At 48.2% G+C, this 12,789-nt stretch overlaps 1 protein-coding gene across 3 annotated transcripts in view; it reads left to right on the forward strand.

Moving 5' to 3' along the window:
* PLCG2 (phospholipase C gamma 2) overlaps positions 1-12,789 on the forward strand; it is a 202,430-nt gene that overhangs the window by 169,438 nt on the left and 20,203 nt on the right. For all 3 annotated transcript variants that reach the window (XM_023226894.1, XM_023226895.3, XM_031934483.1), the window contains 5 exons: positions 3,586-3,688; positions 5,629-5,838; positions 7,215-7,360; positions 8,243-8,357; positions 9,311-9,478. In XM_023226894.1, the coding sequence (XP_023082662.1) occupies positions 3,586-3,688; positions 5,629-5,838; positions 7,215-7,360; positions 8,243-8,357; positions 9,311-9,478 (742 nt within the window). The remainder of the gene's footprint in view (positions 1-3,585; positions 3,689-5,628; positions 5,839-7,214; positions 7,361-8,242; positions 8,358-9,310; positions 9,479-12,789) is intronic.

Here is a 12,789-nt window from a genome sequence, read left to right on the forward strand (position 1 = left end):
GAGCGTTTCTGAAATGAAGCTGAGCTGTTCAAGGCTGCTGTTGGCGGCCTTTGGTCTACATTCCTTCCTAATTGGTTTTTATATTTGCTGAGATTTCATGAGAATGATTTTTAAAGTTCTGTTATTACATCTGAGGGGTAAAGAAAAAAACGGGACAGCAGAGTTGACGGAGTTCCCGCACTGAGCACAGCTAGCCCTTTTGGGGAGCTGGTGTTGGGGGGCAAAGGAAGAAGGCCCCATTCCACTCTCGGGCAACCAGCGGCGGATTAAACTCTCTGCTCACTGCCAGGACCTCTGCTTGTCCCTAAGTGCCTGCACTGTTACATGGTCTGTAGCCACCTCATTGATGGCGGAGGGCAGTCACAAAATCCTTCTAGTTAGTGGATTTCCAGAGTCTCACCAACTGTATTGTGACTTCCCATTCTGAGACGACAGCTGCAGGCCCAGGGAGTAATTGTCATGCAGTTTTTTTGTGTTTTGTTTTTTTGTGTTTTGTTTTTTTGAGACAGTTTCACTCTGTTGCCCAGGCTGGAGTGCAGCAGTGGGGTCTCGGTTCACTGCAGCCTCCACCTCTTGGGTTCAAGTGATTGTCCTGCCTCAGCCAACCAAGTAGCTAGGATTACAGGCGCCTACCACCATTCCCAGCCAATTTTTGTATTTTTTAGTAGAGATGGAGTTTCACCATGTTGGCCAGGCTGGTCTTAGAACTCCTGACCTGAAGTGATCCGCCCACCTCAGCCTCCCAAAATGCTAGGATTAGGAGCCACTGTGCCCGGCCTTGTTATGCAATTTTGAAGCAGCAGCTGGCGTTTCTTCTTGAACTGATACTGTCTTCTGCTGAGGTTGGGAGGAAAAAGAAAAAGTGAAGCCCCATACCTTGTCATAGCGCTGTGTTTTGTGTGAGGCCAACATTCCAGAATTCGACAGGCATGCCCACTCCCTCATTTTAAGCAATTCTGTTGTCACTGGAGGTGAGCTGTGCTATTTCTGGGGTTTCCTGTCTACAGACAACCCCGTGGTGAAAACTGTGCACTAAGAGTACAAAGTCAAGTTAATTCAAGGACCAGGAGAAAACACCTGAGGTTTGGAAAAGAAACATGGCTTTGAGGCCGGGCGCGGTGGCTCACGCCTGTAATCCCAGCACTTTGGGAGGCCGAGGTGGGTGGATCACGAGGTCAGGAGATCGAGACCACGGTGAAACCCCGTCTCTACTAAAAATACAAAAAAATTAGCCGGGCGAGGTGGCAGGCGCCTGTAGTCCCAGCTACTGGGGAGACTGAGGCAGGAGAATGGTGTGAACCCAGGAGGCGGAGCTTGCAGTGAGCCGAGATCGCGCCACTGCACTCCAGCCTGGGGGACAGAGCGAGACTCTGTCTCAGAAAAAAAAAAAAAAAAAAAGAAACATGGCTTTGGTTTCTGTGACAGCACTTGGCTATTGACTGCTTGGCTGACACCTTCTTTACCTGTTAGTTCATGCACTTCCCACCCACCACAGCCCTTCCAGCCTGACCCCTAGAGCTTGCTGTGTCCCCAAGGACATTCAGGAAGGATGGAAAGGGCTGACAGAAGCTGGGGGTATGTGGACAAGCTAGAGCCAGTATCAGGGGCTTAGAGTCACACTCGAAGCTGTCCTGATGATGTGGTCACAACAGGAGCTCACGTAAAAGGCTCATTTGCTGGTCACTGCCAAGGTCCACTTTGGCCCTGGGAATTGTCAGCACTCACCCGTGAAGGCGTTCTTACAGAAGAAATTGGGTGCCTTCACCTGCTTGTTTACAAAACATGACTTTCTGGTTCTTTGCCTAGGGGGTAGCTACCATGTGCCCATAGAGTGCTAAGGCCTCTTTGTTTAATTTTTGGAATAGCCCTGTGAGGTAAGGATTCATATCGGCCTCATTTTACAGCTGAGAAAACTGAGGTACGAGGAGACTGTATGGCTTGCCCAGCTGGCACAGTCTGAGAACAGCCGGGCCAGGTTTCAAACTCACGTTCCAGTTCCCACTGTCTTAACAACTGGGTCATGTTGCCTCTCTCACCTAGTGACCACCATCACCTGAACACTTGCTGTGTGCACAGCCCTGCCATCATGGGGCATATCTCAGTGGGGAAGTAAGGTCTGCCCACTGGCACTGAATGGCATTAATGTAGGACAGTCAGGCAAGGGACGGTGAGAAGCAGAGCACACCAGCTGAGGCAGTGAGTGATTTGGAAGGTTCCAAGAGGGCAATATCCCTTCCCAGTCCTGGCTGGAGCTAATCCACAGATGAGTTCGTTTTTACACTGCTATAAAGATATTAGCCTAGACTAGGGAAGCAAGAGCAGGGAAAACTGCCTTGTAAAACCAGTAGATCTTGGTGAACTCGCTGTTATCATGAGAACAGCATGGGGGAAACCGAGCCCATGATCCAGTCACCTCCCACCAGGTCTTTCCCTCAACACCTGAGGATTACAATTCAAGATGAGAGATTTGAATGGGGACACAAAGCCTAAGCACATCAGCTTCCCAGAGAAGGAATGATTTGGGCTGGGTCTACAAGGAGGGATTTGATGGAGTCAGGAGGGCATTGCTGTGGTTCAGTGGGAGCCGGGATAGGAACTCTTGGTCTGGATGCAGGAGGCATTTTAGTGAGATTGTCTCCAGAACCTGGCAGCTGACGGGGTGTGAGGGACAAAGCAGAGCTGGAACATGTGGTGGGCGGGGCAGGAGCCCACCCTGTGTTAACAGGGCTTTGGCAGCATCTGGTCTCGACACTGGCTGGCTGTGAAGGCTGATATAAGCTACTCAACTTCTGTTAAACGGAGATAATTCTCCCTGTCAGGGTGTGGACTGACTTAGGTAGTATCTATCGAGTGCTTAGCCTGTGACGCCTAGAGCTAAGCACCCCCCAAATAGTGACCGTTATTATCTAAATATTCTCTCAAGGTCCTCCCTTGGCCAATAAAAGTCTGGTAGAATTTGGGGAGGCCCAAAAGGGTTGCCTGCTTTGGGGTGAAGTGAGAAGCTCATCCTTACATGCAAGGAGTTAAGATTTGGCGGTGGGTCCTCTGAAGGAGGCACCTCCCGAGTCCATGGCACATAGTCTGGCCACTGGGTAGTGGTCCCTTGGACAGAGCCCTGATGGGCAGAGTTGGGGAGCAGATATGCAGGTTTTGAGGGTGCAGGGGATAAAGAGTTACGACAAAGATGCTGGGGTCCACAGAGCCCACGAGGATTTGAAGAACTAGAATTTGAGACACTCTAACAGTGTGGCTTTAGGGGAGGGGACAGGAGGCAGAGTTAAGGACAGAGGGGTGGTGACAGAGAAGAGCCCCCTTCCCCTGCCATCCTGACCTCAGCTATATTTGAGGGCTATGGCCAGGACTGAGCTGGACACCAAATCCTCGTGGAAATAGCTTTGTCAAGAATTTTGACAGAGGAAGAAATGAGAGGGGCAGGGTTGTCTTCAGGAAGGGAAAACATTCAAGCATACTAAAGATCCGAGCATGCGAGAAAGCGACGTGGGGATGCAGGAGAAGAAACACAGGGCGAGCTGGGAAGATGGGACTTCTCAGGGGCGGGCACTAAAGACGGTGAACTCCAAACAGGAGAACAACATGAAGTACTGGGAGAAGAACCAGTCCATCGCCATCGAGCTCTCTGACCTGGTTGTCTACTGCAAACCAACCAGCAAAACCAAGGACAACTTAGGTAAGATCTTCCCCAAGAATCTGCCCTACAACTGCAGTGAAAACTTCCTTCCCTTCGAGTTTGCTATTTTCAGAGAGGGCAGAGTGGGTGCAAGCTCCTGTTTCGAACTGCTCCTGGGAGATGGCCTCACCTTCGGTTTGTTCTCCAGGTGAGGGAGCTGGTGGAAGCAGCTCTTTTGGTGTCTCAGTAGGAAAACCCACTGTATTAGTCCATTTTCATGCTGCTGCTAAAGACATACCTGGGACTGAGTAATTTATAAGGAAAAAGAGGTTTAATGGACTCACAGTTCCACATGGCTGGAGAGGCCTCACAATTATGGCAGAAGGTGAAAGGCACATCTTACGTGGCAGCAGATGAGAGAGAATGAGAACCAAGCAAAGGGGAAACCCCGTATGAAACCATCACATCTCGTGAGACTTACTACCACAGGAACAGTACAGGGGAAACCCCCATGATTCAATTATTTCCTACCAGGTCCCTCCCATAACACATGGGAATTATGGGAGCTATAATTCAAGGTGAGATTTGGGTGGAGACACAGCCAAACCATATCACCCACTTAGTGGGTGGATTAGTTCTTATTGCCATTACCACAAACTTGGTGGCTGAAAACATTTATTCTTGCACATTTCTGGAGGCCAGAGTCTGAAATCCGTATTGGGGTCAACATCAGGGCGTCAGCAGGGCTGTGTTCTCTCCAGAGGGGAAAGCAATTCCTTCTTCCAGTTGCTGGGGGCTGCTGGCATTCCTTGGCTTGTGGTCACATGGGCTTCTCCTCTTCTGCTTCCCTGTTATAAGGACCCTTGTGGTGCATTAGGTCTACCTGGATATTCCAGGATAAGCCTCCCATTTCAAGCTCCTTAATCACACCTGCAAAGTCTATTCTGCCATATAGAGGGACACATGCACAGGCTCCAGAGATTAAGGCCTGGACGTCTTCAGGGGCCATTACTCAGCCCACCACAGACGTAGTTAAAAAAGGGGCCTTCTACCCTGTTCTGCAGGTAGCAAGTTTTTGATGATGCCGTACGTATTTTTTTCTTTGGGGTGCTTCCTCATCTTTCATCTTAGAACAGAAGACCAGCCAGACAATACCAGACCCCTGAGTTAACTTACTGGGAAGCCAGTCCCTAGGAACCTCTGTTCAGGGACAGATGTCAAAGCTCAGGACTCAGCAGGCTCAGCGTGTTGACTGCCTGCTAGCCCACCACAGCTGGATGGGAGGGAGCCAAGATGAGGCCTGTCTCCTTCCCTCTCCTCGTTCTCCCTTCCCCGCACAGGCACCCACATCGCAACTTGACCTGCGGGCAGGGGCAGGCGATTCTCAGTTTGTTCATCTTGTGTCTGTGATCTCTCTGGATCTTCCACTCCCAAGATTTTCTCTTACCTAAAACCATCCCCATATTCCCTCTTCTATAACTACCACTTTTGTGTTTTCTTGTTCAAGGATGTTGGTAGTTAAAAAAAAGTAAATTACAATAATTCTAGACTAAAAGGCAGTGGGAAAACTAGGCCCCTTTTTATTTCTATTTTTATTTATTTTTTATTATTATTATTTTTTATTATACTTTAAGTTCTAGGGTACATGTGCATAACGTGCAGGTTTGTTACATATGTATACTTGTGCCATGTTGGTGTGCTGCACTCATCAACTCGTCAGCACCCATCAATTCATCAATTACATCATGTATAACTCCCCAGTGCAATCCCTCCCCCCTCCCCCCTCCCCATGTAGGCCCCTTTTTAAATACCTGGAACCCCCAGAGGGCAAAAGTCCATAGTGACACCAATTGGGACAATATCATCAGAACCCCCTGAATGTTAAAAAGGGAGATTGCTGGTTTCCTTTTATAATCTGAGCATCCAGCCATTGCATCCGACATTAAGAAAATGCAGAGATGAGACACAGAAGTAGTGATGACCTTTTTCTCTGTGTGCAGAAAATCCTGACTTCCGAGAAATCCGCTCCTTTGTGGAGACGAAGGCTGACAGCATCACCAGACAGAAGCCGGTCGACCTCCTGAGGTACAATCAAAAGGGGCTGACCCGCGTCTACCCAAAGGGACAAAGAGTTGACTCTTCAAACTACGACCCCTTCCGCCTCTGGCTGTGCGGTTCTCAGATGGTGGCACTCAATTTCCAGACGGCAGGTAAAGGCAGACTGAAGGTAGTCCAGTCCCTGCAAGGTGGTGGTGGCAATCACTCCAGGCCAAGTCAGCTTGGGTCAGAGGTGCCATGTGGTGTCCAGGAATGAGTGGTTTGTCTGAGGGACTGCACGGTTCAGCAGAGTGCTGGTTCGTATGAGGTCCAGCAGCCGAACGGAGGGATGAGAGGACCGAAGGGTGCTTGGCTCAGGCAGGCTTCATGATTGCAAGTAACAGAGGCTGAGTTAGTCTGGCTTAAGAGAAAAAGCAAATGCATTAGCTCATGTAATTAAAGCATCTTTGGAGCCCTCTTCTCCTGGCCTGTTGCTCTGGGAGGGCGTTCTGCTCAGACTTTCTTCCAGAGACATTCATATGGTGGCACAACCAACATACACAGACTTCTGGACACAAAGTGGTCACATAAATCATGGGGCTCTGTGGTTTTGTTGTTGTTATTTAAAACCTCTTTTGGGGGATCTCTTCATCAGTAGCCTCCTTTACATTCTTTTTGTAGCCACCTTGGATTCCATTGAATGGACCAATCATTTATTTAACAAGTCCCCGTGTAGGTATTCCCCATTATTGGCGTCACAGACAGCACTGCCTTCTGTACCCTGACGTGAGCGCCATTCCACAGATGTAGGAATATGTCTGTGGGACAGAATTCTGAGAAGCGCAGGGAGGGTCAAGCAGCACTTGCATTTTGATCACCTTTGCCCTGAAGAAAACCACTGAAGATGTGCCTGCAGGTGTGCCTGAGCTAAGCCACGCTGCCACACTGCCCTCCAGAGAGACTGTGGGCGGAGATGGAAATAGGTGGAGGTTGGAGTACACTCTTTGTATAACTTCACTGAGTTTTGTTGAACTTTTTGCCGTTTGCACAACTGCCAGGTGAAAACTGATACATTGTAGTCCATTAGAGCTGCTTCTTGTAAGTGACATTAACCAGTTTTTCTCTTATTTAAGGAGCAGTGACATTTTCTTTTCTGCAAACTGTTTGTGCTTCTTACCCGATGTATCTATGCAGTAGGTATTTATAGCATAGATGTATCAGAACTAAGAGGTTAAAAATTTATATTCATATATTTGTCATTTGAATTAAAATAGCCTATGCCATTTGTTTCTACATAGATACTTTTAGCAAGTTGGAATCTTTTCTTTTATGATTGGGGATTTTGGGACATACTTGGAAAGGTGTTCCCCAGTCTGGGATTTTGTTGTCTAGAAACCCTGTATTTTCTTCAAGTGAGATACTTATTTTAACAGCTGCCTCACATTAATGTTGGGAAAAGGTGTAATTCATTCCCCACCTAGGAACTCCTGGCCTAGGAGGCCAGCATGCTCATGCCTGACTCACAGCAGGCCTTCACTTTCCTTCCCAGATAAGTTCATGCAGATGAATCACGCGTTGTTTTCTCTCAATGGGCGCACGGGCTACGTTCTGCAGCCTGAGAGCATGAGGACAGAGAAATATGACCCAATGCCACCCGAGTCCCAGAGGAAGATCCTGATGACGCTGACGGTCAAGGTAAAGCCAGCCCTCCCTTTCTGCCAGGGGAGCCGGCTGCCCTCCCTGGGGGCTGGGCCGACGCTGCCTTGAGAGCGGGGAACCCATGGCGAGGAAGGCTTATTGTCTTGTTTAAACTATCCATTTTCAGGCAGTGTGTGAGGATCTTTTTCTTACAGTACACTCCACGGTCGTTTGGGAGAAAAGGAAAGGGAGAGGAAACCTCAAACCCACTTCCCCTTGTCGTCTGTGGGGGTGAGGTGTGACCCTGTCTTTCTGGGGTCCCGGTGAGGTCAGCCTCTGGCTGGCAAGAGAAAGAAAACACGGGAAACAGCCATTTGGTCTTAATGGAGACATTTTTTCCCCCTCCTTTGTCCAGTTCCAGGGCTTGTTAAAATTCATCTGATTTTCAGAGAAAGTGTTGTTACTCTGTAAAAGTTTTTGAAAAGTAGAGAAATGAATTGCATTTCTCATGAAATTAAGGGCGGTGGGGGAAAGCAGCACATGTAAACACAGGCCTTTAAGTAAACTGCAGTTACAAAAAGAAAGCCACGTTGTCCCTCAGCCTTTCCTGGGGGTGGGGAGATCCAGTGATTAAGCTCTGCCTTGATCAGAGGCACCTCCTTGGGCATGGATGTGCATGCATGAGCTCAGGTGAGTTTTACCTGTTGAGTCAGGTGGCATATGGGGCTGAGACCCAGGCTGATGCTGAGGAACTGTGGGATATACCACAGTCCACCTTCATCCACCGCAGAAGGTTGCTCTGGCTTCTCCAATGAATTTGGGAAAATCAGGGCTGGCATTGAACTCATCCAGTGTCACTCTAGAACCCAGTCGCAATCCATGCTAGGCTGCCTGTTCAGGACCCCAGGAGGGTTCCAATGCTTCCCTTCGGTGTCCCAGGTTCTCGGTGCGCGCCATCTCCCCAAACTTGGACGAAGTATTGCCTGTCCCTTTGTAGAGGTGGAGATCTGTGGAGCCGACTATGACAACAACAAGTTCAAGACGACGGTTGTGAGTAAGTCGCCTTGGCCCCTCTGCTTTGAAATGTCCGGCCAGTGACTCCTTTGGGAGTGCTCTTCCTGGGGTATTTTGCAATGCACTTTAGTTGTCCAAGGTTTTCTTTCCTCCCTCTTGCCCATGTGGCTCAACTTGAGGAGGGGATACAAAGGGCCACTTTATTAAATCCTTAGACCTTCCCCAGTGCTGTTTGCCTGCCTGTAACTCAAGTCTGGAATCCTAGGTGAGGCCCTGACACTAGGTTGGTCCTCTTTGTGTAACAGCCCAGTCTGATTGATCTACTGAGTCAAAGGCCAAGAGGCAGAGACACGGAGAGAGGGGGTAAACCTACATGGCTGACCTGACCAGAGGATCAGCCTAACCTGGGGGAGCTTAGCCCCTAGAGGGCAGGAGGAATGCTTGCTCTTTCAGGAAAAGCCAGGAGGGAACTGTGAATGGTGGGCCTTCTAAGGCACAGGAACCTTGCCCCTGGTAAAAAGTAGCCGAATGAACAACTCAGATGCTGACCGAGTAAACTGGCATTTATGGAGAGTTGCAGGATTGCTGCTTGCTTGCTCTGTGAGGCTGGGCTCTCACCTGCTAGCTGTAGAACCCCCTGCTGGTGGATGTGGCTTGCAGGTTCTCTTCTCCTCTTTCATCTTTTCCAAATTCCACCTTCCTGCTCTGCAAACACCTCCCCTCTTCCCTTCTCCCTCATCCTGGGGAGGGGAGATGGGAGGTGGTCTCCTTGCTGTGCTCACCAAGGGACCAGCCTGCAACAGCAGCTTCCAGGATTGCTCAAGGTGGGGTGGGGGAGTGAAGAAAATTACTCAGATTTTCTTAGATCTTGGCATAGATGCATATTTATTTACATGGTTGCTAAGGAGATTCCCAGCTGAAGGATGCAGAGATTGTCTTACCAGAAGGGGGCAGCTCCAATGCGGCCTCTAATGAGCTTTGATCTCCTTCCAGATGATAATGGCCTCAGCCCTATCTGGGCTCCAACACAGGAGAAGGTGACATTTGAAATTTATGACCCAAACCTGGCATTTCTGCGCTTTGTGGTTTATGAAGAAGATATGTTCAGTGATCCCAACTTTCTTGCTCATGCCACTTACCCCATTAAAGCAATCAAATCAGGTAAGAGGCATTTTAATTAAGATGTTCAATCTGGGCTGGCATTGTACTTTGGTTTGGCTGCTGGCTTCAGAAAGAATGAAAAATCATTTTTCCTGGTTTGGATGGAATCACTGTAAAACCGATTGGGTGGCTGGGAGAGCTGGTGTAGGTACAGCCTGTCGTGTAGCACACAGGTGGGAGGGAGCGGGTGACAGGGGAGACTATGCCCCTCGAAGTGGGATGTCTACATGCAAAATTGGATTGTTAGTGGATCCTCAAGCTGGCACTGCAGTTTGATTTCATATGGAAATATTATACACGGTTTGCTTCTCCCCAGCCAGGGCTAAGTCTGGGTTGATCTCCCTCCTGCTCTCGGGCTGGCAGTGTGAGAGGGTGGCAAGGGAGAGACCTTTGGCATCTTGGGGGGGAGTTACAATCTTGACAGTCCAACTCCCCAAATCCTTCAGAATTCACCTTCCTCTTGTATAAAACTGGGTGGGTTAATTTACTTCTTTGAATGGTTAGTTTTCTTCCCTGCTGAAGAAAACACAAAACCCCTTCATGGTATGAGGAGGGTCATTTCATAATTTTCTGCAACCAAGCCAAGCTGGGTCATACGACCAGCTCTTAAGAACACTGTTGAATCCCAGATGACTGAGCCCCTCCTGCACAGCAGAGATAGACACCTCCAGGTGAGGGGATTTGAGACCCTGCTGCTTCTAGAGCCAGTCATTTACAAAAACAAACTGGCTCTCCTTAGCTTCCATATATTTACTTTCCCATAGGATTTTGGGTATAATGTTTGTCAAATAGGCCCTTGCTGGATGTTGAATTTCCTTCTTCCTCTTCCTTTAGTATTTCTGATGCATGGTGCATGAGATCATAGATTCTTCCGGATTCCTCAAGAGGTCACTGTTCCCTTGTTTTCTGAGGATCATTTTTCAAGAGAAAGATGACTGTCATTTTTAGTTACTTACATAAAAATACAGTCTTTGGATGTTGTTTGGAAACCTGGGGCTCAACGAAGAGCTGAATTGGATCTTTTTTGTTTTCAGACATTCTCTCAACCTCCACCTTACTTAGTATAATATCATAAACCTGACCATTTCTGCTACTGGGCAGGAGCCCAATTTCTGAGCAGCAGGCATGCTAGAAAATCCAGGTGCTGGCCGGGCACGGTGGCTCACACCTGTAATCCCAGCTACTTGGGAGGCTGAGGTTGCACCACTGCACTCCAGCCTAGGTGACAGAGCAAGACTCAAAAGAAAATGCAGGTTCCTGGACCCACCACAGGGTGCTGAGTCAGCCCAGGATGGGGCCCAGGAACGTGCATCTTTAGGCAGCTCCCCAGGTGGTCCTTGGATGGCACTTTGAGAAAACCAAACTGTGTCAAGGCTGCCTATCTTAACATTGAGGAAATGAATTCCTTAGCAAGTTAAGACTTTGGGAAAATGTTTAAACTTTGATTTTTTTTTTTTAGCACTCTAGAAATACTCATTTTCATGAATATTGCTACTCTAGCAATAATAATGAGTATTCATCTGTAAGAGGCCTGATATTTGGCAACCCTTCTGGGTTAACTCACCCACACTATAAACTACTTTTTTTTTTAGAGAGAGTCTTGCTCTGTCGCTCAGGCTGGAGTGCAGTGGGTGAGGTCGGCTCACTGTAACTTCTGCCTCAGCCTCTTGAGTAGCTGGGACTCCAGGTGCACACTCCCACATCTGGCTAATTTTTGTATTTTTAGTAGAGACGGAGTTTTGCCATGTTGGTCAGAAAAAAAGTGATGAGATTATGGCATGAGCCATATGCCTGCCCAGGCCATATGCCTGGCCTGTGAACTACTTTAAACCCAGCACTGAGGCTGTGATTCCTTAATTTGCTTCTTTTAGATTAGTCTAACAAGGCTTAGGAATGAAACCAATTCTTCTGGTGCAGGAAGTATAGCTTTTGGTACATTTTTACCTTCCTAGCCTTGATGCTGTCACAGACTTCTTTTTACGGTAACTGCCTGCCAGTTCCTCTGCTGGACTCATCCAGGTAGCTGTGCTGAAACCCCCTGGTTACCCTGACATCCTCTTGAAGGATGAAGGCCATGACCCTCATAACCCCTCCCAGTGCCTTGCAGAGATGTCAGAGTTGATGATGAAACCTCCTTACCTTACTGGGCATCAAAGTGTGTCAATTCATCTGCAGAATGCAATGACTTAGCTTGGAGATTTAGAAAAAACAAAGGTCAAAACCTCAAGGGAGATTAAAAATGTGACCTCATCCTCCCCACACTGTGAGATACTCTCAGCAGGGACCTTTCCTCTCTCCTTTCTAGCGCCTAGCAGTGCCTGGCACATCCATATTCATGGGAGGAATGAAATAGAGTGAACAGAAGGCACTGAGGGGCTTCCAAACTCAAAAAATAAACTTCGCCCATTGTCATTAGAGATGCACTTAAGCTTTTAAACCAGCTGGAGCGCAGGAAGGAAAGAAGCAGCCTTTATTGTGTTAGGTACCTTAAACTCTCTCTCTTTTAATCCTCACAGTAATCCTGTGAAAGGGGTTTTATCTTTGGTTTTAAAATTCTGAGCACTTTGAGGCCTAGAAACTATGACTTAACTTGCTCAAGGTCACACACCTGTAGGACCAGAGCTGAGATTCAAACCCAGGAATGTCTCATTTCGAACCCCGTGTTCCTTCTCTGCAGGCTGCCCTCTCACTGGGCCCTCAAAGCCCGAAGCATTGATCTTACTTTGAAAGGTGTATTTCCCTTTCCCCTGTGAAATGACTAGAAACAAGAAGAAAAATGATTCTGTTTTGGGTGAAATTGGGAAACACCTTTGAGCAGATTCTAGTATACAAGGAGGGCTGCCCAGTGCATAAAAATGGGACTTGGGCAGTGAGAGAAGGTACACAGAGCTGGAGATAGCTGGCCATGGGGGCAGAGCTCACGTCTCCGATTTAAGAGGCACTTGCCTAGTGTCAGATAGTACTGTCTGGCCTGGAACCATGCTATTGGAGTGCACAGGCTACCTGATAGCCTCCCAGAACACCATGGAGCCGTCATTCCAGTTCATTCTAACAGTGAATCAGCAGCTAGACTGTATTAGTCCGTTCTCACACTGCTATAAAGACATAGTTGGGACTGGGTAATTTATGAAGAAAAGAGGTTTGATTGACTCACAGTTCTGCAGGCTGTACAGGCTTTTGTTGCTGGGGAGGCCTCAAGGCCTCAGGAAATTTGCAATCCTGGTACGAGGGGAAACCAGCACATATTTACATGGCCAGAAGGAGGAAAAGAGAGCCAGTGAAGGGGGAGGTAGTACTGCACACTTTTAAAC

This window comes from Piliocolobus tephrosceles, chromosome 17, assembly GCF_002776525.5.
Source record: "Piliocolobus tephrosceles isolate RC106 chromosome 17, ASM277652v3, whole genome shotgun sequence".
NCBI lineage: Eukaryota > Metazoa > Chordata > Mammalia > Primates > Cercopithecidae > Piliocolobus > Piliocolobus tephrosceles.